General features: G+C 48.7%; 2 protein-coding genes across 2 annotated transcripts; both read left to right on the top strand.

Moving 5' to 3' along the window:
* Nucleotides 1–7,878: 7,878 nt before the first annotated feature.
* Nucleotides 7,879–11,831, top strand: LOC121668371 (lymphocyte antigen 6E-like). The gene is made up of 3 exons (XM_042036139.1): nucleotides 7,879–8,024; nucleotides 10,503–10,622; nucleotides 11,376–11,831. Exons 1-3 carry the CDS (start codon nucleotides 7,973–7,975, stop codon nucleotides 11,582–11,584), a joined length of 381 nt encoding a protein of 126 aa, XP_041892073.1. The 5' UTR covers nucleotides 7,879–7,972; the 3' UTR covers nucleotides 11,585–11,831.
* Nucleotides 11,832–15,045: 3,214 nt separating this feature from the next.
* On the top strand, nucleotides 15,046–20,772 carry LOC121668370 (lymphocyte antigen 6E-like). Its single transcript, XM_042036138.1, has 3 exons — nucleotides 15,046–15,339; nucleotides 19,377–19,496; nucleotides 20,164–20,772. The coding sequence occupies exons 1-3, from the start codon at nucleotides 15,288–15,290 to the stop codon at nucleotides 20,370–20,372; spliced, it is 381 nt and encodes a 126-aa protein (XP_041892072.1). The 5' UTR covers nucleotides 15,046–15,287; the 3' UTR covers nucleotides 20,373–20,772.
* Nucleotides 20,773–23,134: the final 2,362 nt, after the last annotated feature.

Below are 23,134 nucleotides of genomic sequence, written 5' to 3'. Positions count from 1 at the left end.
ACCTTAAAGCTCATCCCATTCCACCCCCTAACCTTTCACCAGACCAGGCTGCTCCAAGCCCTGTCCAACCTGGCCTTGGGCACTTCCAGGGATGGGGCAGCCACAGCTTCTCTGGGCAATCTGTGCCAGGGCCTCACCACCCTCCCAGGGAGGAATTCCTTCCTAAAATCTGACCCGAATCTCCCCTCTTGCAGTTTAAAAATGTTTCTCTTTTCCCTATGCTTAGAATTCCATGCTTTCCCTGGACACGTGGCCCTTGCTGCAGGGTTGGATTATCTGCAGACAGATGCTCTTCCCAAGGTTTGCTGCCTGCTTCTGGGGCTGATGGGTTCTGGCGAAGCAGAGCCTGGTGGTTTTCTGCATTTAACCACATTTCATTTGCTAAAATACCCCCGGTCCCCAAGGTTTGGTGGCAGAAACACAGAGCTTCCCCTGGATGCTGTCCTGCTTCCAAGGAAACCGGCAGGAGTGGTGTTCAGGCATTCCTGAAATGGTCTTTCCTCTTCTCTGCAGCAAGAGGGAGCTGGGTTGGAGGCTGTCCCATCAGTGTCCCCACAGATCGTGTCACCTCCCACCCCAAATCCTCCACCCTAAAGTCGGCACCGCGGGAACAGGAAGAAGCAAACACGTGAAGGATCCCGAGGTTAAATCCTATGGGGAGAGGCTCCATGCAGGCAGATAAACAGCACAGGGCAGGGGATGTCCCCCAGCTGTGAGGACATGTGGCACAGCGTGCTTGTGGCACCCTTTCCATCCCCAAAACACATCCCAATCCGTCTCCTGGGCATGGACCGGGTGGAGTTTCTTGGCATGGGAGTGTCGATAATGGGAAAATGCCAAGTTTTTGAATGATTTACTGGTGTAGAAGTTTATTCACAGCTCTTCTTCATTATCAGAGCACTTTGTGAACCTGCCCAGGACCACCAGCTGGCTGAGAAACCCAAAGGAAGCAATTCCTGAGGATTCCTGAGGATTGCTTGGATGGCGTGGTGCATCCTCCTCTCTTCTGGTCACCCTTCCCCAGGGGAATGAGATGGATCAGAGGGGGTGGGCAGGACCCATCCCACCACCAGGACCAGGTGGCAGTGAGGACAGAGGGGATGTCATGTCTGGATTTAGGCTCTGAAAGTGCCACCAGAGGCTCCGCTTAGGGCTGTGGAGGAGAGGAGATTCCCAGGATGTCTCTGGGAAAGCCATGCCCAGGGAACAAAGGCAGAACTTTTGGTCTCCAGGTGCTCAGCCGATCCCAAATTTGGTTCTGTTTGCACTTCCTTCATCCCATTTCCCTTTCAGCTGGAAGGAAAGTGGATTTTCTTCCACGTGGGGAGGCAGGGAGCAAAACTGGGGCCTGATGCCAAGAAATAGCATTGCAGAATGTTCCAGAAATGGAAGGATAAGTTTCTGGGAATTTTCATGGACCTCTTTTTCCATTGGAGATCCTCCTTCCTTCCTCCTCCCCTGCTCCTTGAGAGGAGGGAGACTAAGGAGCCAAATCTCTCCCATGCCTGTGACTTTGGGAATGCCTCTCCCTGTTCAGACTCGATTTCAAGGCCCTGGAATTCTTTGCTGAAACATTTTTAAAATCCCCTCAAGACCTGGTTGTCCTTTTCCTGACAGTTTTAATAATTTGGGAATGAGTCAAAGCCTGGAACACGATGTGCACAATCAACATGGGGCAAGTTGTTCCCACCGTGCCCTTTCCTTGGCAAGCAGGTGGTGCCTTCAAAGCCAGGGTGGATTTTCAACCCTTCTGTTGCTCCCTGGATTGTGTGGGTGGATTTTGATTCCCATGCCACTCCCAGGCTGCCATCCATGAGGTTTCCAAGCTGGGCTTGGAGGGGATGCTCTGCCAGTGGATGGGTTTGATTTTGGCACTTGAGCTGCTCTCACCAAACCCCAGGGGTGGTGGGAAGAAGCCAAACGCAGCTGAAATGTGCAGGGATGCACCTGAGCTGGACTAATAACTTTCCCTCCTTCTGTCCCACCCTGATATAACCATTCCCTACCTTCCCAAAATAATAATAATAATTAAAAAAAACCCAAACAACAACACAGCCTTGAATTTTTGGCCAACCCTCCTGGGAAAGTGCCCATCAGCTCTTCCAGTGAAGGACACGATGGAGTTCTCAGATAGGACTGTTTGTTCCTGTGCCCTGGTGGCCACACCCGTGGGGCTGGGATGGTTTCAGCCAGGATTTTTCCTGGCTCTGGAGCTCCTCTGCAAGCATGGGCTCTCCCTGGGGACAGCCTTGCTGTCCCTGGCCGTGGCTGGGGAGGTTTCAGCGGGGTCATTACACGAGGTGTGACAAGTTTCTGGACGTAACGAGGACCAGCCCAACGAGGACCAGCCCAACCGGGCTTTTGATGCCGTGCCTGGCTGTGGTGGCGGGAGCGAGGCAGGAGAGAAACCGGAGCATCCGGATCTTCCCACACATGGGCTGAGTTTTTTCCATTCTCGTTGGATTTTTCTGGTCTCACTTGGGATCTTCTTGAGAAAAAACCCGACCCAGAGAAGTTAAAACAAATGAAGAGTAGCGATAGGGTGAGGGGGAGTGGATTAAAACTGGAAAAGGGTGGATTTAGATGGGATATTGGGAAGGAATTCCTCCCTGGGAGGGTGGGGAGGCCCTGGCACAGGTTGCCCAGAGAAGCTGTGGCTGCTCCATCCCTGGAAGTGTTCCAGGTTGGACGGGGCTTGGAGCAACCTGGGATAGTGGGAGGTGTGCCTGCCCATGACAGGGAGCTGGAATTCAATGATCTTTAAATTCCCTTCCAATCCAAACAATTCTGTGATTCCATGAAGAGCAGACAGATTTTCTATGGAGCTCATCCTACATTTTCCACAGATAAAAAAAACTTATTTATCTCTTTTGATTCCCAGCTTTCACCTAAGCTTGGAAATTCCAGCTCTTGGCTCCAGTGCAGAGGATCACTTCCATGCCTGGAACACCCATCGTGGAAGAGATGAGTCAGGAACCCAAAGCACATTGAAATGAGTAGATATGGAAAATGTTGGTTCTTATGGAAGATGACCCAAAATGCAGATGACTGAAGCTGTCTTGGAGGCCCTGCAGACACCCGGGGATGTCCTCAAAATGCCACCAAAGCTGTGTCACACCAGCCTGGCAGGTTCTGGTGACAGCTCCCTACACCATCCTGGATCTTGGAGTTTAATTTAAAAACACCCACAAAATAAACACAGAACCCCCACAGTGCTCACAGAGATGTTGTGAAGACAAACACAGCAGCTGTCACCTACTTGTCTTCTTCAAACCCCGGCCAAAATATTCCATGGCAAAGATTTTGGTCATCTTTCTGTAATTATTTGTCCTGGCATGGTTGAGATTCCTATCACAGGCCAAGATTTCCAAAGAGGGATCAGATCTTGTCAGGGCCTGTGGGATCATGTGGTGCAGGGGATGATCCCATTTTAGCTCCTGCATGTTGACTCCTCGTGTTATGAAACAGGATCAGGAGGGTTGGATTGGACAAGAGGAAATTTCCACTTTCAGTGAAAAAAAAATGGCAGATGTGGGATTTGTCAGGGGGAGGGGTTGTTTCTTCCCAAATATTGTTGCAGCCAGTGGTGCCCTCCTTGAGGGGGACTGGAATGAATTCTTTTTTGGAAATTCCAAGAGGATACTGGATTTTTCTCCTCTCTTTTCTTCTTTTCTTTCTGTTCCCAACCACCCTCTTCACTGCCCTTTTCGCCTCAGACCCCGCAGGTCTCCAACCTTCCCATTCCTGGCTGTGGAGATGCCACCACCGAATAACAAACCTTGGCCCTGGCTCCGAGGAGGGTGATTCACGTCCATAACTCCCTTTCCTCCACAAACAGGGTGGTTACATCCAAGTGGCTTCCAAGGAGCAGCCCCATGCCAGGGCACCGTCCAGGCTGGGGTGTGCCCAAGCCATGTTGGTGGCCCAACGCCTTGGGTGGCGTTGGTGCCCTGTTTGATGACAGAGTCAGGATCTGGCCTTTCCATCCGGATTTTGGTGGGGGTGTGAATCATGGAGGTTGACTCCGGGCATGATGGTGCTGTTTGATGTCGCTCCAAGCTGATGGGGCTGAAGTATCCCTTAGGATCTTGGAGGTTGAGGGAATGTGATGAAATGGCTTCGGTTCCCTGTTGGCTGCAGCACCAAAGGACTCAAGTTCCTCAACTCTTGAGATCAACAGGAAGGCTCCTGGTGACCGTCACAGCTGCTGAGTTGGAAGTCACAGAATCATGGAACGTTTGGGGTTGAAAGGGATCTTAAAGGCCATCTCATTCCAACCCCAGCCATGGGCAGGGATGTCTCCTATTACCTCATGCTGCTCCAAGCTCCATCCAACCTGGCCTTGAAGTCCACCTGGATCACTTTGTATTTCAGCCACACATGGTGGATTTGGGCTACTCCCGTCCTTCCCAGCTGGAAGTTTGGTAGCCTCTGCCCTGGGAATGACCTGAGGAGCTGTGTCCTGTTGTTTGGAGCCTGCCAGAACAGCTGTGCCAGGTGTGCTTTGGGAAAGGGAGGAACGGAGCAGGCTGCCTGCAGCAGGCCTTACTTAGGTGGAAAAGGCAAAATGTCACTCTTGGCTTTTCCTTTCTTCCAGGGGTTTCTGGATCCCATGATTTCCCCCTCCTCCTCCTTCACCAAACCCATTGCAGGTCCAGGTGAAGCAACCTGGCCTCTGTTGAGCCTCCAAAGAAGGAGGAGAGGACAAAACCAGATCAGCCTGGTGTTGTCTGGAGTCAGGCTGGACCTCTTGCACCATCTGAGTGACTCAGGGACATGAGGAGCACCATCGATGTCTTCCCACCTTATCCATGGCCTCTCCCTTCCCTTTTGAGGCTGCACTTCCCAACCCTGCGCTGAAGCAGAGATTCCTCCCTGCACCATTGAGGGGAGCTGAGATTGGAGCCACCCTCCAGAGAGAAAAAAGGGGAGAAAGTGGGAAGTGTTGACATTTAAACTCCTCTGGATCTGCCTCCATCCCATCCCTCCATCCCGGATTGAAACCACGCTTTGTCTGACTCCAGTTACACAAAAAGGCCTGGCCTTGCACAAGGCATTCCCAAAGTCTGGCACAAATACCCTCTGTGGCTGCCAAGCCCCAAGTGGGTGAAGGTTTCTTTTTCCTAAAACTCCCAGGCCCTGTTAACTGTTTAATTCCCTTTGTGACACTCACTGGGTGACACCCATCAGGTGACACCCACCTGGCCCAGTTTCTGCTGCAAGAGTCACCCTGCTGCCCTCCCCTCACCCTGCTTTTTTTACGCCCCTGGGAAATGGTTTTAACACCTCCCCGCTGTGTTCTCCTGGCACCATCTGCACTCCCACTCCCTCAGTTCTCTTTGCCCTGGATTTTCTTCCATCTCTTTTCACCCTTTGCTTGGAAAAACTGGATTCTGCTTCCAAAGGCACTGTTCCCGCCAGTGCCATGGTGCTGGTTGGAGCCCAGAGCCCTTGCAGTGGCCCTGGGCGTGATTGCAATGCCAACAGGGCCTAAGAATAGTGTGGATTTGGGACCTGGCCAGAGCCTGGGGTGCCTCCCAAAGCCTTGGCAGCCTCCTCCAGGGACACTGGGATAGAGGTCAGGTGATGCCCTGGATGCTTTCCCCATCCAGGTTGCACAAGAGCCCCCAGTGTTTGGTTAAACTGGGATTTGGGGAGTTCTGCAGTTTCCCAGCCCCTTGAAGGGCTGTTTTTAGCACCTGAACAGGACCTGCACATAAGAAAATGGACATTTTCCACATAGAAGGGACTTCCATCCCATCTTATTCCTTTCCCTCACTCTGCCTCTCCTTAATTATTTCCCCCCAAGCTTTGTGTGCTTGCCTTGAATTATTTTGCTTTGCACCAATATTTCCCCTCTCCCTCCTTCTCTCTTTCCACTTCTGTGTGAAATATTAATCTTGTTTATTATTATTATTATTATTAACCTCCCCTCTCTCTAATCTATTTAAAAGCTCTCTCACATTCCCACTTCCCACAGCCCATTTCTCACTTGACATTTTTTTCTATTCAGCTGCACTTTGCTTTAACAGCCTCATTTATTTACTGCTCATTTATTTGTTTTAATTCCAAAGCTTTTCTCCTTGCTTGTTGTGGGCTGTGTTCAAGCCTTGTTCCCTCTTCCCGCTGAGGAGCTGCATTTTTCTGCTCGATTGGCTCCGAGATGAGCTGGATTTGGGGCAATAATTCATTTTCATTTTGGGATTTTTGATGGGATGGAAGGGAAGTTTCATTTTCCGTTTTTCCAGCTGCCTGAGACAGCCCTGGTGTTATACATTAAACAAACATGTGGATTAATACCTGTTTTTTCCCTCCCCGCTCCAGCAGATCCCGTTTCCTGCCTGATGTTTTTCATGCCTGTATTTATAAGGAATCTTGCTCAGAGAGAATTTTTTTTTTTCCCCAGATTATTTCTGAAATCTTGTTGCTGCATTATCTGTCCCGTGGGCCTTTCGCATCCTCCCCAAAGGATGAAATTGTTCAAGATTCTTGCTCAAGGTCAGACCAGAGGGAAGGATGGAAAACTTGGAACACTGGGGGCTCATCCCCTCCACCCTCTGGACACTGAGACAGAATCACTGAGGGTTGAAGCTGCTGCAGAAAAGGAGGAATTGGGCAAAGAAAAAATGATTGGAAGCAAAAAAAAACTCATAAAAGGGGTTGGGAATGGGTCCAGCTTTCCAGGATTTTGCAGGCAGGTGGGCCCAGGAAGAGACTATGAAGAGACTTCCCAGGTTCCCCAGGGAAGTAATCACAGCTCCAAGACTGCCAGAGTTCCAGAAGAGCTTGGAAAAAGCTCTCAGTGGGATTTTTTGGGGTGTCCTGTGCAGGGCAGGAGCTGGACTCATTGATCCTTTTGGGTCCCTCCCAACTCAAGGTATCCTGTGGTTCTGTGATTCATTTGGGGAAAACAAAGAGTACCTGGTTGTTCTTTCTTCTGTTCCCACACCATTTGGGACCTTACAAACCTTGACCCTGAGCTCCCCTTGGTCATTTCTCTCTCTAAAGGGTCCTGCCAAGACTTTTGGACCAGGATTTCTTTTATTTCTCTGTCATTTTCACTCCCATTTGTCGATTTTTAACTCCTGCAGGTGTTTCCATGCACTTTGCGCCTCTCCTGCACCCTGAGTCATTTGGCTCTTCTGCACCCTGAGTCAAGAGGTGTTGTGGGAGCAGAAGGAGGGAGCCCAGAAAGACTGGAAAGGTCACGGGGGACTGGAAAAACCTGACAGAGTCCAGAGCTGGTCTCAAGAGAGCAACAAACATTGTCACCTGGAAACCCTGGGTGGTTCTGGAGGACAGAAGAACAAAACAGGGATCCCATCCCTGTCCGACCAGGGGAGCCTCTGAGTGACATCTCCAGGCACAAAGAGCGGGATCAGCGGGGGGACAAGAGGATCTTTAAGGTCCCTTTCAGCCCAAACCTTTCCATGATTCCATGATTGTAGGAACGCTGCTGTTTCCTGCTTAAAGCATTTTGCACAAGTGAGATAATTCCGAATGGCTCTGGACAATCCAGAAATCTTTCCTTGCCTCCTCTCCCACTTCCCAGAGATATTAAGCTCCCATTCCATGGCAGAGAGAAAGGATGGAGGGTGCCAGCAAGCAAGGAGCCACCCCAGCCAGGCACGACTGCCTCTGACTCGCTCCAGGTTTCGTGGCTCAGCCCAAGAAGGGACTCCTGTGTTTGGATCAGCTAAATTGCTCCCCAAATTAGCAATGCAGACAGGAGTAGGCCTCGGAAAAAAAGATGGGATGAGAGGGGGAGGTAAAAAACATTGCTATCTGCAGCCTCATAATAGGCTGCTACGCACAAACACACCCAGCACTGATCACATCTTGGGTGCTGGCACTGCCCAAACCTCAAATTATTGCAATCAAAGGAAGCCAGAGAGGAGCCCGTGCCGGTATAAAACCTTCCTGGGGTGCATCTTCCCCCACTGCTCTGGCTCTGAGGGCACAAGGACCAACCATGAAGGCTTTTCTGGTCGCCCTGCTGGCTGCAGTGCTGTGTGCCCAGCAAGGTAAGGAGCTCCGGAGGTTGGGAGAGCCAGAGGAGAGGAAAAACAAGGAGATAGAGGAGGGACAAGAGGGTTTGGCAGCTTTTGTTGCAGCTGCTGAGGTCTTGGTGGGGTTTTTTCGGTGTCAGCCACGGCGAGAAATATTTGGTGTGGTTGAGTCTTCACTCCTGGGTGGGTTCTCTGTAACCCAGAGGAGAAGAATTCTGGTTTCTCACACCCTCAGATATCCACCTCCAACCACTCAGAGCTGAAGACACGACCTGAAAAACGCTGACAGGAATCAAGCAGGGCTCAGAGTTTTTGCCTTTGGTTTGGTTTTTGTTCCTGAATGAAACTTGAGGAGCTGTTGTGGACGAAAGCGTGGCTGGTCTTGGCACCACATCTCCTGCCAGCGCTTCACTTTATTCCCCACAATTCCCATTAAGTAGCAAGGCTGCTGGCAGATATTTGGAGGCCTCAGAGCTCTTTGCTCCTAAATTGGAAGAGCTGTTAAGTGCCTGGGAGTATTTGGAATGGGATGCACAATGCTCTGCTCTTGTCCTCTTTAAAAGGAGGTGCAGCCCTACCTGGATAATTGTGGGGGAATATCCAGTTGGGAAATATTGGCTCTGGGCATGGATTTGCCAGCCTGAGGAGCAGAGTTTGCACCGTTAGGGTTATTTCTGGCTGCATTTGCAAAGCTCCAGCTAATGGAGGGTGGAGGGAAGATGCAGGAAAGGCTTTAGAGCAGCTCTAATGGCTCAAGCTGTTATTGTTTCCTGGCTGGAAGGGATTTTCCTTGGATCACTTAGGGAACATCAGTGCTTTCAGTTGCTCTCAGGCACGTGCTGAGGACTCGGCTCCATCTGCAGCAGGAAGTGGTTTGGGAAATTTGGCAGAAAAACAGATCAGGGAGCGCTCCGGAGTCTGTAAAACGCAGTAATTCTTGCCAGGTCTGGGTTTTTCTTTGCCTGCAAAAGAACAGGAGCCCCCAGCTCGGGTCAGGGAACCTGCAGAGGAGAGGTGGGAGGCTGAAAATTCCTGAGTGATGGAGAAATAGTGAGAGATGAGAAGGAGAACTTAAATCCGGTTTGCAACAAGGCTGATTTTACCTCCTGCTATGCAGAACACCTGAGCTTGCAACACCTGGCACTGGAAAGGAGCAGAGAATCAGCAAATGATAAAATGGTTTGGATTGGAAAGGACCTTAAAGATCTTCCTGTTCCACCCCCTGCCATGGGCAGGGCACTTTCCACTATCCCAGGTTGTTCCAAGCCCCGTCCAACTTTCCTTGAAGCATCTGGGAAGGTTTCAGAGCATGTCAGTCCTGCGCTGAGACACCCAGAGCTCCCCAGATCACAGAGGGGAGGCTTTTTTCCCTCGTGCTTGGGATAGTTAGAGACTAAAAGGGATTTCAACTCTCTTTTAAAACTGCTACTGGAATTGTTTAACCAAGTGTCATGGGCAGACGCAACCTCAGACAAGAGCTTGAATCAAGAACAAACTTTGGAGGGTCACTGGGAAGGGATTCCTTGCTAAAAACAAGCCCAAGTTCAATTGGAAGGGGCTGTTCTGTGCAAAAAGAGCCTTCCCAGGCTGAGAAAGTCAGGAAAAACAGAACCAGGGAAATCTCAGCCTCATGGAGACCCCTTGCTGGTTTGTAATTTTTGTTCACCTTTAGCCAAGAGCTCTTCACCGCTGGTGACAATGGAGCAGGATTTCCTGAGGGCAGCCCAGCTGCCTCTGTTACCCCTGCCCCGAAATGAGGAGCATTCCTTGGAATTTTGGGCAGGAGGGAAATAACTTCCACCAATTGTGAATCCACCTCCAGGGAACGAGAAGGCACATCTGTGTTCTAATGGCCAGCCTGGAAGTTTGATTAAATTTACTTCAGTTGTGCCCAGCAATATCCCACTTTCTTCTGGCTCGGTGATAAACCTGGCTCGGCACTGAGGAAAAAATTCCATGGAGAACATGTTGTTCCAGGTCCTGATAGGAATAATCCATCCATTGTCCAGGACAGCCTCTCCCAGGGAACTCCCTTTATTGTGGTGCCTCAGTAATTTGGCTCCCAGGGGTATCATTACTCATTAATTAATTCATGTATGGGCAGGGTTTTGCAGCTGTAGAGGGAAAACATTTAAAACTGAGCTCTAGAATTGGACCAGTTCCTCCTCTCCTTGCCAGACTTTGCTTTTGGAGGTTGGTTTTCAACAAGGCCAACGTGGATGCTGGGGAGAAGAAAAAACCACCTGAAAATGCTGCTCAGGCTGAAAAATGTAAATTTAACCACCTAAAATCTCCAGTCCAGGAAGAAAACTTGGTTTGTTTTCTATCTTTGCTTCCTCAGCTCCATTAATCCAACCCAAACTTATTTCCCTTGCTGTGAAAAGTTGTTCACACCAGACTCTTCCCTTTGTATTTTCCAAGGCTTTTGGCACCTTTTTTCCCAGGAGGCAACTGCTGGGAACCACTAATCTGTGTCGTGGGTGTTTTTTCCAGCTTCCTCCCTGTTTTGCTACACCTGTGACAATGAACATTCCAACTGGAACTGCTTGAAAACCTACAAGTGTGAGGACCATGAGAAATACTGCACGACCACGTACAGCTCTGTTGGCTTTGGTGAGTCCCAGAAATTGGACTTTTTTCCTCTAGAGACATTGCTGGGGAATTTCGTTTTAGGGAATTGATTGGTTTTATTGGAAAGGATGATTCTGAGGTTTAAGTGTCCCAATGCGATGGGTGTGAATCCCTCGCTGTGCATCTTGGAGATACCTCAAATATCTCTTTGAGGTAGAAGGGACCTTCAGGATCACCTCGTTCCAGGGACTCCTCCCACTACACCAGGTTGCTCCAGCCTGGCCTTGGACACTTCCAGGGATGGGGCAGCCACAGCTTCTCTGGAAAACCTGTGCCAGGCCCTCACCACCTTGTGTAAGGGCTGGCTGGAGCACCCAGATTTCAGGAGCAGCCTCTGGTGTTTGATCTGAGATGTTTTGGGATGGAGAATGGAAAGGGGTTGGGTGTCAAGAACAGGATTTTAAAATCTGGGAATGCATTGGAATTGCTGTCCTACAGGAATCACAGAATCATTTAGGTTGGGAAAGACCTCCAAGATCTCAAGGCCAACCTTTGACTGGCTACCACCTGGGCAACCAGACCAGCAATTTAGGCTGGTGTGGGTTTCCATCAAGGACTTTCCAGTGTCCCACGTTTTATCTAGGGATTGTGGAATCACACCCAGCCCCATCAAACCCCCTGTGAGCTTTAATTGCTGTGTGGAAAATTAGGCAAATTGCAAATCACCTCCTCTGCTCAGCTCTTCCAGAAGAATCCTAAATCCCAGATCTCCTTTCTTATCCCTTCTCCACCCAGGCAAGGATATAGGACACCGCATCACCAAGAAATGCTCTGTGGACTGTCCTGAGACCAACGTGGACTTCGGGATGGCCGCTTATTCCACCAAGTGCTGCAGCACCTCCCTGTGCAACTTCAGCGGCGCCAACAGCATCCGGATCAACTACGCCGTGATCCTGCTGGGAATCGTGGGAAGTTTGATCTGTGTCCTCAGGGCAGGATTGTGATCAGGGGTGGCAGAAGATGTGACCACCCGAGAAGCCACAAGGTATTCCCCAAGTGAGAAACCTCAGCCAAATGTTCCCAACAGCGACCCCGTTTTATTCCCAGACACTGCTTCAGATCCCAACGTGACACGGCAGTGTAGCTCCTATTTTTCCCCCTGTTGTTTTATATTAACTTTTCCCTGGAAAAGCTCTTTTGATAGCACGTGTGTGATAACTGTCAGGAAAAATAAAGATTTGTGTTATTCTAGAGTGTGTTTGTTGTATCCACACCAGGACCAGCCTGAGAAATCAGCTTGGCTTCACATTGAATTCCTCTTTTTAGCACTTGGAAGACTTCTCCAGGCCTTTCCCAACTTTCTTCCATCCAGCAGCTCCAGACACTCCACAGAGCTTGATGGTCTCCCAGACCCCTCAGAGATAAGGAACAGTGTCGGTCTGGAAAGGTCAGAGATGTTTGTGTTATTCCCATTGCAGACAACAGTGGGAATTGTTTTGTAGATGCTGAGACAGGACCAGGAATTTGGTCCTGCAGGAATTTGCACCGGGAAGTTCTCCTGGGATCTCTGCAAGGTGGGTTGTTCCAGCTTTTAAAACAGGTAAAGGTCTCACCCCAAGATGCTGGAGATGTCCAAGGTAAGGAAAACGCTGCTGGAATCTGTCCTCACGGAAAGGCCACGCCGGTGCCTGCTTGGAGATGCTGCTGAATGATTGCTCCTGATTTTCCTGTGGGAAATGGGCAGGAAGAGCCTGGGAAAGGTGATGGTGTCTGAGTTGGTTGGGAGGTCTCTGCTCCGTCCCTTTCCAGGGTTTCTGCTGCATTTCCAGGCTTGGGGATGGAGGAGATGGGATGGAGATCCACTGCAGCTCTTGGGATGGAGATTCCCTTCTGCTCTTGGAGGAGCAGAACTACAGCTAAAACAGGCAAATAAAATAATCTTGGAGCTGGGGAGTGCGGGATTCCCAGCTTAAAAGTGCAGCACTGAATTTTGGGAAGGTTTTTATAGAGGCACCTGGAAAAAAGGCCTCCAGCCCGGTTTTATTTGAGGGGAATCCTGCTCTGGATTTGAGGGGAATCTTGTGCTGGATTTGAGGGCAATCCTGTGATAGATTTGAGGACAATCCTGTGCTGGATTTTAGGGGAATCCTATTCCAACAGCACTGCAAATTCCACGTGTTTCTGTGCAAGGGGAGAAACCGCAGTGCTGGGTTAAGGTTGTAAAGAAGGGATTAGGTTTAGTCATCTTATAAAGATTTAATTTCTGGTCAAGAAGAGTGTTCTGGAATTTATTTCAGTGGGATAACTGAAGTGGAAGTGTTGTAGAATTTCTGTGGGGAATATTTCCCCAGAAACTTGGGGCTTTGCACTTTTTTTTAATCGCTTTTCCCATCACTTTATGTTAATCACAATCATTTCTGCGACGCTTCTCAAAGCTTTTGGCCAACTCAAAATTCCACATTTAGTAACAACATCTGAATTTCACAGCTACTTTTGCATTACAGCACTTGTTCAATGAAAATCACATTTTCCCCCCAAAATAAACAATTATTTGCCCTTCTCATGTGACAATTTCAACCAGGTTTAGAACAAGATAAGCAAAACATTCTCTTTTCCTTCTCCACTTCATTGTCAAGGGAAATAAATCTTTCCACCTCACCTTCCACTTTCACCTCCCGTTAAATCCCCTGCTACTCTTTCCAGAATCTCCCTGAATTTCATGAATTCCAAATTCTTGTAAACTGGGATTTAATCTTCTCCTTTGCCTTGGTTCTTCTCGTGTCCTCTGTGTCCTTCCTGCCCACATGGGCTCCTTTCATTCTGTCACCTGGCTCTGGCGAGGGACAAAATATCAGAGGGCCATATGGGACCAGCTGGAAGATTTCAGGAATATCTCACAGAAAATCTCTCAGGAATCCTACAATAAAGCCTTTAAGAAATCCAGTCTTGCCTTCTCCAAATCTCAGCAGCTTGCAGGAGACAGGGGATATTTTAGGGTTTGGCATGGATGAGAGTTTGAGGGAAGGGGAAAAAAAAGCAGCGCCTGAGCTGCTATTTCTGAACCTGACAGAGGATGCTGTTGGAGATAAATCCCAACGTAGGCTGGCTCTGGAACAGAACAGCACCTCCTTGGGATTGGAGCCCTCCAGATAGGCCCCGACAAACATGGATTTACCACTAAAAACTCATTAAATCTATTCTGGCTTGGGGAAAATAAAACATTTCGCAATATTTTGCGCTGGCATGGAGGGAGCTTTGTTTTCCTCCTGGCGGGTGCCTTGAGGAGGCTGAGGGAGCCCCTCCTCGGAGCTTTTTTGGGTAATTGCCACCTCTGTTCCAACTGAGTTTCGTGCTCTGCCTGTTGGGAAAGCCAGAATTTCCTCACCTTACTCATGCAGGGCTCCAGAGGGACAATGTTTATAAGTCCAGTTTGGAGGTGTTGGAAAAACTGACTTCACGTCAGGAACCCGGCGTGCTTTCCTGGTGAGGTGATGGCTGGAAGTGGGTCACGTTGGAAGCCCAAAATATTCCATCGAGATGGGAATCTGAGCAAGTTGGAGATAAGGAAAAAGGGAATAAAGCAGATGGAGAGCAGCAAGGGGCAGAGGTGCTGGCAGAAGCTTTGGGGCATCCCCCACAGCTCCGAGGGTCACGCGAGAGGATCCAGCTGGACCTTTCCCGGGATTGTTGCCTCTGTTCCCGTGACTTGATGGCAGAAAGGCAATGGTGGGAGGGAAAAACAACAATGATCCCAAGAAGATGGGAAAGGTTCTGATTTTATAAAGGGAGATTGGATGAAAGATGATCTAAAGGAAAAAAGAAGGAGGAATAAAGAGCACAATCTGGGAATCCGATGGAATACTCCTGTTTGGCATTTCACAAATTCTCTTTTTCTGAAGACTTAATGAGTTGAGATCGTTGCTCAGCCAACCCCTCCTTCTCCGTGCTTAAGTTGGTTTGTGTTTTCCTCCCTGACATTTATTTTTTCTGGTGAATTAGTAAAAAATTCCCAGCTTGTTCCATGCCATGGGAGTGGGTGTTATTTCTATTTTTTAACATAAATTGTCATTTTTATTTACTCTGTGGATTTTATTTTCTAATAAGATAACATTTTCTCCTCATAAAAAATATCCCAGAACCATTTCTGATTTTGAACTGCTGCCTTAAACAGGAGGCAGAAAATGATGCCTGGTCCCCTATGAAAAGCAGAGGAAGGATTCTGCTCTTCTGATCTCACTGTCTTGACAATCCTGGGAGACATTTGGGAGAAGTTGCCATCCCAAATTCAATTTTAAATTTAAATTCCATCATTTCCATATGTGAAAGGACATGATTTTGGGGGATGCAGCCTGCTCTGAGACCTGGAAAGGAAAATCTTATTTTCCAGGGAAATTGCTTTGTTTTTGTGTTTTGCTTTCCCCCTCACTTCTCCAGAATTAGAAACAGTTGCAGAGTTCACGTCAGCTGGAGCAGCTGCATTGTGAAACAACCATGAAAAGGAGAAGTTCTAGGGGAAAACACACTCCCCTCCAGCTCTCCAAAAAAACGCCCTTCTCCGTACAAGCCCGGACACGCTGCTCCCAATTATCCATCATCTGACACAGCAGCCTCTGGTTATTATCTCCGGATCAAAGCAAACACTGCAGAGGTATAAAACCTGCCCTGCCTGAGTCCTGCTTATTTTGGAGGCTGCCAGACCTCTAAAGGATGAAGCTTTTCCTCCTGGTCGTGCTCGGCGTCGCCCTGTGCATGGAAAGTGGTGAGTTCAGAAAGGATTGCTTTGCACTGAACCCTCCCAGAGCTGGGGCATGGCTTTGATATTCCAGGATTTTGCAGCGTAGAGGGTGAAGCTGAAGGGTCATGAAGGAGTTATTCCAGGATAAGGAGACAGGGGATTTATCCCAACCAGAAGATGAAGGGATGATGAAGGGGGGGGGGGGGGGGGGATGATATCCCCGCCTCAGATGAGTCCTGCAGAGCCAGCCCAGCCCCTGGAATAGCTCAGCGGCAGCTGAGAGCCCTCAGGGCAGCTCCATGGGAATAGGGATATCCATGAGGGATATCCAGGGCAGGGATGGGGCAATATGTGCAGTAAAACTCCAGATTTGACACCACAGCCTGATTTATTTACTTTTTAACTCACTTTTTATTGGCTGCACCTCAAACCATCATTACCTGAATTAACAGAGATGGTTGAGCCACAAGAAGGTGAAGTTCTGGCTCCCAGCTTTTCCTTGTTGCTTCCAGGTGCAACTTTGCTGATCACAGATTCCCTAAGGTTGGAAAAGACCTCTAATATCCTGGAGTCTGATCTATTAGGAAAAATTTCATTCCTGAAAGGGTGTTCAAGCATCCAGGCTGCTCAGGGAAGCAGTGGAATCACATCCATGGAAGTGTTCAGAAAACACGTGGATGTGGTGCTCAGAGCCAGGGTTTAGTGGTGAACCTGGACTCGATGATCTTGGAGATCTTTTCCAGCCTTAATGATTCCATGATTCCCAGTTGATCCCAGGTTTGGGATGGACATGCAGAGTCCCATTCTCATTCTGATAATTACCTGGGGGATTTTTTGGGAGAGCACTGGGAACCTGCACCTCAATTTTTCTGGCTGGACTCTGCCAAGGACCACACCTTGTGCTTTGTGTCAGGCAGGGAACAGAGGGTGCAGCCTGGACCATCCCTCTGTTTTAGGGGAATGGTTGATTCCCTCAGCCTGGGGGGCTTTTGCCTGTTTGCAAACAGAATTTTTCCCAGGATTTGACCTGCAAATTCCTGGCCATTCTGCCCCTGGTCTAACAGATCTCTTTGGCTCCCACTTAATTTGAGGATGGAAGTATTCCTATTGTTGGATTTCACAGGCTTGAAACTTGAAATTGTGCTCAAGTTGAGGATGTTAAGGCCAATAAAAGGATCTTTTCCTGCAGCTTTACTCCCATTTTTTAAAAAGATCATGGAGTGAGACAGCAAATTCCTTGAGGAATGTTTCTCTTCAGTTAGAGCAAAAATCTTGGTGACTGTGGCGACATCCGAAGGCAGCCTGGATTAACTCCGGGTTTGCATCTGGAAGAAATAAAATTCCCTACCCCTCTCAGCTCTCGTTGCAACAGATGCGCCAAGAAATTAAATAAAATTAAAGTGTTTTTCAATGGTTTGACCAAAATTGTCCTCCCTGACTTCAGGGTGTGCCAGTTTAAGAGCCAACCCCAGAGTCCTGCATTAAATGGTGAGTCAGAAACCTCTGGAGCATGGAGAGAGGTTGGAAAATTCCCCCTTGGATGGTGCTTCCCCCTTCTCCTGCCAAGAAGGCTCCCAGGGCAACTGGACTCTGAAATTAGGAGCTTTGGGCGGTTGGGATGAAACAGGAATTGGGCACCTAACCAGCTCCACTGCTTCCTGCACTGATTCAGGAAGTTTTTCTGGGAATGGGCTTGGATTAAAGATGCTGCGTTTATTAAGGATTACAGTGAGTTCTGTGTCTGGAAGATCCAGTTTGGAGGCTCAGTGTTTCTGTGAGGAAAGGGTGGTTCCTGCTGGGGTGGAGCTGAAATATTCCTGTGTAGAATTTGCACATGAAAAGAGAATGAATCCAAGCACTTTGGACAGGGGCAATCTAAAGGAATTAGACTTCAAAAAATAAATTTGGGCCTGAAAGGTCAGGACAATATTGAAGGCAAGAGCCAGATAGGACAAATGAAGGTTCTGGAGATGGGAATGACTGTGACAGGAAGCAAATTGCAATAGTCTGGATATGAAGTCAAAGAGAGCTGGGTGCCAAGTCTGAGGCTTTTGGAACGACCACGGGAGATGGGATCTGTGTTGTCTGATGGCCTCTGCTCAATGCCAGTCAGTGAGGGACAATAGAGGAAGAGAAGGGAATGTGAGGGCTGTGAACCACAAGAGGAAAGGCCATGGAAAAAGAAGGGGCTGGAGTGGGAAAAGAAGGCAGAGTTTCCACACAGGCAGAGGAAGAATAGAGAATTAAAAGCAAAACTGATTGTGCCATCATGGACTGAGCTGGAGCCTGATCTGGGCTGGCAGGAGACTTAAGGAGCCTGTTTGGGCCAGAAGGGCTTGTCCAAGGTCAAACAAGGGCAGTGGAGAGGTTGGGACATTGCTGACAAAGGAGCCTGGGCAAGGGAGAGGAGTGAGGAAGATGAAGAGCAAGGAAGGCAAAGCTAAAAGACAAAGCTGCTGCAAGAATTAGCTGAGCATTAACTGCCTGTAGCCAGGGATAGTCTGGAAATGAGGATGAGTTTAATCCCTGGAGGGTGACATTGCAGCCAGATAAATGGATGAGGAGGAAATTCCCCTTATCATGCAAAGAACCCTTCCCCAAGGATCTCTTTGCTCTCAATGATGCTTCAGCCTCGTCAAGTGCCAGCTGTTCTCATTCACTGATTTTAGCAAAGCACTTTGCAGATGCAGAGTGTTCCAGCTGTGCACGTTTTGTGGAGTGAGGAAGTTGTTACCCATGGATGGCTGGAAAAAGGAATCCGCTGCAGCCAAGGCAGGGATTTGCTGAGCCCGGCCTTCTACAGATCCAAGATTTTCCTCCTGACACAGGAGAGCTCTGAAAATCATCCCAAATCATAGAAAGGTTTGGGTTGGAAGGGATCTTAAAAACCAATTAGTTCCAATACCCCCATGGGCAGGGACACCTTCCACTGTCCCAGGTTACTCCAAGACTCAGCCAACCTGGCCTTGAACACTTCCAGGGATGGGCCAGCCACAGATTCCCTGGTCCAGTGTCTCCATACAACAACCAGTGGCCAGAAACTGAGGCTTGGAGGAGCCAGGTTGGAAAGAAAACCCAAGAGCTTCACACTACAAGTGGTGGGAGACTGGGCTGCTCTTCCCAAAAACACAGTAGAGATGCCAGATGTTTTAATGGATTCGAGGGACAGTCGACCAAATACCCATAAGGGAGATCCCGGAATGTTCCTTAATGAGCAAATCACAGCTCTGCCAGTGATTTGAGCTTAATCTGGCTCCTGGAGAGTCCTTGGGGCCAAGTTTAACCCATGCAGGAATTTTTGGCCTGTGGACATGTTCCGGTTTGGCCAAATTTAGAAATATATATATACTCTGAGAGAAGGCACAACCACCCCTCCCCCCACCAGGTTCGGGAAAAAAAAATAAATTTTCCTCGAAGGAAAGTGAAGAAGATAAAACTATTTATTTAACAAGCACACGGGAAAGGAAAATAATGTTAAATGGTAAAATCTCTCGCTGTAGAGGAAAAACCTGGGAAAGTGTTCGAGTCCTCCCTTTGGTCTCCTCGGAGCTGGGGCTTGGGCCGGGGCCAGGCCCTCTGTCTCCGGTGGGAAGTCCTCCCGATGTGCTCTGATGTTACAGCAATCAGGCAGTCCAGTAGAAAAGGGAGAAAATCCGAAATTCCAGAGAAGGAAAAGTTCAGCTCTCAGCCTCTCTCCAGAGAACAAGGAACTGCCCCAAAAAAACTGGCCAAAAAACTGACTGGAAAAAACTGCCAGCCGGGTGCTTCCTCCCTCCCCCCTGCCCCCAGCTGGAAAAAAAAACCTGCTATCTTTATGTGACCTTGAACAAGTTTCAAACTGCTTTGAGAAAGTTTTGCTCAGTTTTTTCTTCCCCCTCTCAGGCTCAGTTCAGAGGCATAGAAAGGCCAATAATTAATTTCTGGGCATAGGCAGCGATATGGGATACACATCATAAGGTCACCCCAAGACTGGGCTTGACAGATCCTCCATCCACCCCGTTTTGTGCTCCTAGGGATATTCCCAGAGGTGACTGATGGATGTTTTTGGGCTTCTTTTTCAGCTTTCTCCCTGACCTGCTTCTCATGCAAAGATGCAACTTCCAACATCCATTGTCTCAGCACCACCAAATGCTCGGAGAATGAGAAGTATTGTCTGACAACCTATTCCACCACAGGAACCGGTGAGTGTGGAGCTTTCCCAAGGCTCTGAGGACAAGGTGGGGCTCAAGTGGGGCTGACAGCTGAGCCTCCTCCCACCAGGAGCTGCGGTGGAGGAATTAGTGAGGATTTTAGCATGCAAAGAACAAATCTTGGGAAGGTGGGAACTCGGCATAGCCTGGGTCTGTTGCAACATATTGTAAAAATACTGCTTAAACTCAATTGAAATTAAACACTGATGATTAAACACGCTCAGGACAGGGAGATTTTGGAATAAAAATAATTATTTTTATTATCCCTGCACAAACTCCTTGTCTCAACTCCAAGCTCAAGTTCATGCCCATGAGGTGGTGGAAATGGAAAGGGCCAGATGCTGTGGAAGGAGCGATCCCACGGCACGGTGCTGATGTTTTGCAATCTCGCATTGTACAAATAAGTCCCAAATTCTTGCCCTCAGCTGGCCCTGAAACTAGCAGATTTGTAAGACCTGGAGGTGGTGTCCATAGGTCACACAGACACATATAATAATGGAATGTGACGAAACCCAAGGGAAAACCCAACGGCACCAAGTGCAGAATAACAAATTCCCCGCGGGATTGCACAGCCAGGCTATGACTGAAACCTGCAAAAAAAAAAATCCAAGATGAAAAACTGGACTTTTCCTGTTGTTTTCTCTCCCTCCCACTCCAGGCAACGACCGGAGCCAGCGAATCACCAAGAAATGTTCTGCATTTTGCCCAACCATTGACCTGAACATCGGCATAGCCGGAGTCGCGACCAGCTGCTGCGAGACCTCCTTGTGCAACATCAGTGGGGCCAGCAGCGTGAAAACCAGTTCCACCATCCTCACCCTGGGGGTCCTGGCCAGTCTCGCCTGCATCCTCAGGATGGGTTTTTGAGGGGTTTTTGCAGGGAAGGAGCTGCTTGGCTTTGCATGGCATGGTTCAAGCTGCGGTCCATAAGGTGGGAATGCTGCCCTGTGCCTCCTACCTGGAAGGTCACATCCCATCAAAAGGTATTTTTGCTCTTTCCGCGCTCTGGTGACAACTCCAAATGATGTTTGGTAGAGAAAGGGATAGAATGGAGCCCTGCACATGCAGAATGGCCCCATGTGGTCACCATCTCTCCTACTCTTGGCATTTATAACTCTGTGCATTTTTTGCCTTTCATTTTATCCCCACCATTCTCTTGTGCCATTTTTTACCCATTTTCCACCCTGTATCATTTTGCTCTGAGAAAGCCTTTAATATTCCAGTTGTTAAACAGAAACTGGGCACAATAAAGTGTTATTTTATTCTATTGTGTGGCTGCGTGGTGTGGCACATTGGGCGTAGCTGCTGGATGTATCCATGTTATGGGACAAAAGCGGAGGGGTTCGCCTGCAAGTTGAATGGGAATAATGCTGAAATATATTAAAATTACTTTGCATTCACTTCAGGAAGCCTCTCCCCAGATTTTATTTTTCTGCACTGGCAGAAATGGCATTTTTGCAACTCCATTTCGGAATAGACTAAATTCTATTTGACTTCCTTTCAATTCCTCTCCTGGGGCAGCTGCCTGGAAGGAAATGGCTCTTGAGCTCTCCAGGAAACAGAGAGGGCAAGGCAGGGCCTGATGGGAAAGGATTTTGAGAGTTTTCTTTAAACTGGTTTAAGATCTTCCAGTGGAAATTCCCTTAGAAGCATTAGGATTATTTAGAAAAGGGAGAAAAGTATTTTGCGTGGTGCTTAAAGAAAAATCATAGGAAAAGACAGATGGTTTCTGGAAAGAAACCTGGAATTTTTCAGACTCATCTATGAAGAAATATTAACACTACAAATAAATCTTTTATGTTAGCTCATCGAGTTAAAATTGAAGGGACCCATTACCCTGCTCTGACCCTCCTTGTGGATAATCTTAGGAATGAGAGGTTTGCTCACTCCGACCCTTCCAGGGAGGCTGAACTCCTTTCTCCTGGGATGAAAGAGCTCTCCACAGGGATCATCCTGAGGAAGATCTCCCAGGGTAATGAGTTGGGTGCAGCTTACCCAGCTGGTTTTCCCTCTGTAGCCTCCTTGCAAAGCTCCATGTTCTGCTCATTCCGACGGGTATTTTCCAGGAGCAGAAGAAACACAACGCTCGGGAACAGCCACATCTTTATTCTTTACAACAGCTTTGCAGAGGAAACGTGGGCTCATGGCTCCAGCTCCTCCCATCTGCTCTTACCCCTTCCTGCCCACCTTCCTCCCATCCACATCCAACCCCAGCTCTGCATTCCCTGGCTTTTTTCTCTCCCAGACTTCCTCGTTGGCTTCTTCCTCCAGTCTTACTTTGGAGGAAGTCTTTTTCCATCCAAACTCTATTTCCTTGCCTCAGCTCATTGTTTCCTCCTCGATGTAAATGCAAGGTTAGCCAAGGATACTTCGATTTTGGCCATGAGCCCATTCTTCCCATGGATTTTATTGCCTATCCCAACTGAACTGGCTCCATCCATCTGCCCAATTTATTCTCCTCACCCTGTGTTCCTCCTGCCAAATTTAGGGATATTCAAGTGACACAGATTCAAAAACCCCGAACAAACCAATTCTGTGACCTTGGCTGGCCATATTCTGCCCCACACCCTGATTGTAACAGGATAACAACTGAACTATTTGGAATAATCTTCATCCTGTGCTATCCACAGGTTTAGGATTCCTTAGGGACAATGGTTGGCACAGGGAAAGGTCAAGATGGGGCTGGTACGGCCTCAGGTCTTGTTCTGAGCTTGGGAGTCCAGACCTGCCCTTGGCAGCCAGGTTTAAAATAAGGTCATGTCTTGAGCTGCCTGAACCTGGCAGCTGCCTCTGTTTTGGGATGGGAAGGATCCTGGCATGGCAAAGGGGATGGAAGCACGTGGGACACCCCTGGTTATGGCTGTTGCATGGAAAAGTTATAAACAGCTCTGGGAATACAGAAGTGCCATCCCTAAGGGAGCAGCTCCATCCTGGCTACCTCCTTCTTGCCTGATTTTCCCCTGATCCCATAGGCTTTTCCCTAGTGCCCAACAAAACGCATCCATGTGCTCCAAAGCTGACCCACATCCCAAAGTCCTTATCTGGAGGTGGGAGCAGCAACTTTCCTGAGGCACAGGAGGTCCTAAAAACACGAGAGCTCCCACAGTGAACCCTCCCCTCGAAATGTTGTGTAAGAGGAGACTCTGCCAGCCTTCCCGAGAAATCCCGATTGACACCTCCCACGCAGGTGCTGCTCCCTAATTCCAAATCCTTCCATCACCTCGGGTTTCTGGTGCCTCCCATGGCTCCACACTCCTCACGTGGGAGCACTGAGCTGCCCCAGGAGCAGAAACATCTGCGATGCCTGGAGGGCTTTTGGGAAGGAGACGGGAGTCTCATTCCAATAGCTGGGATTGCTCCTGGGAGGTAACTGCCTCTCTCTCCCTGTGGATTATATAAAACTCATTTTTCAGAGCTCTGACTCACTGCACCAGAACCTGGGCCAGCCAAGAAGGCCTTTCCCTGCCTACATGAGGCATCTGCAGGAGGTGCTTTAACTTTGGCCCTTCTTTTCCCTCTCTCAGGGCTTTCCCACCATTGGTTTTGAAGGGTCTGTGCTGCCTTTAGTTCTCCTTGAATAATTCCCCTCCCTTTTCCTTCATGACATGAAATTTCTCTCCCTTTTCCCT

This window comes from Corvus kubaryi, unplaced genomic scaffold, assembly GCF_017639235.1.
Source record: "Corvus kubaryi isolate FWS band 111438036 unplaced genomic scaffold, C.kubaryi_AGA036_p1.0 37385, whole genome shotgun sequence".
Taxonomy (NCBI): Eukaryota; Metazoa; Chordata; class Aves; order Passeriformes; family Corvidae; genus Corvus; species Corvus kubaryi.
This window is presented reverse-complemented; position numbering and strand designations above follow the sequence as displayed.

Bases quoted from the DNA above. Each gene is read 5' to 3' on its own strand.
- LOC121668371 (XM_042036139.1), top strand. From the start codon at position 7,973: ATGAAGGCTTTTCTGGTCGCCCTGCTGGCTGCAGTGCTGTGTGCCCAG. The intron at 8,025-10,502 runs GTAAGGAGCTCC...TGTTTTTTCCAG, and splicing joins AGTGCTGTGTGCCCAGCAAG to CTTCCTCCCTGTTTTGCTAC. The intron at 10,623-11,375 runs GTGAGTCCCAGA...TTCTCCACCCAG, and splicing joins GTACAGCTCTGTTGGCTTTG to GCAAGGATATAGGACACCGC.
- LOC121668370 (XM_042036138.1), top strand. From the start codon at position 15,288: ATGAAGCTTTTCCTCCTGGTCGTGCTCGGCGTCGCCCTGTGCATGGAA. The intron at 15,340-19,376 runs GTGAGTTCAGAA...CTTCTTTTTCAG, and splicing joins CGCCCTGTGCATGGAAAGTG to CTTTCTCCCTGACCTGCTTC. The intron at 19,497-20,163 runs GTGAGTGTGGAG...CTCCCACTCCAG, and splicing joins CTATTCCACCACAGGAACCG to GCAACGACCGGAGCCAGCGA.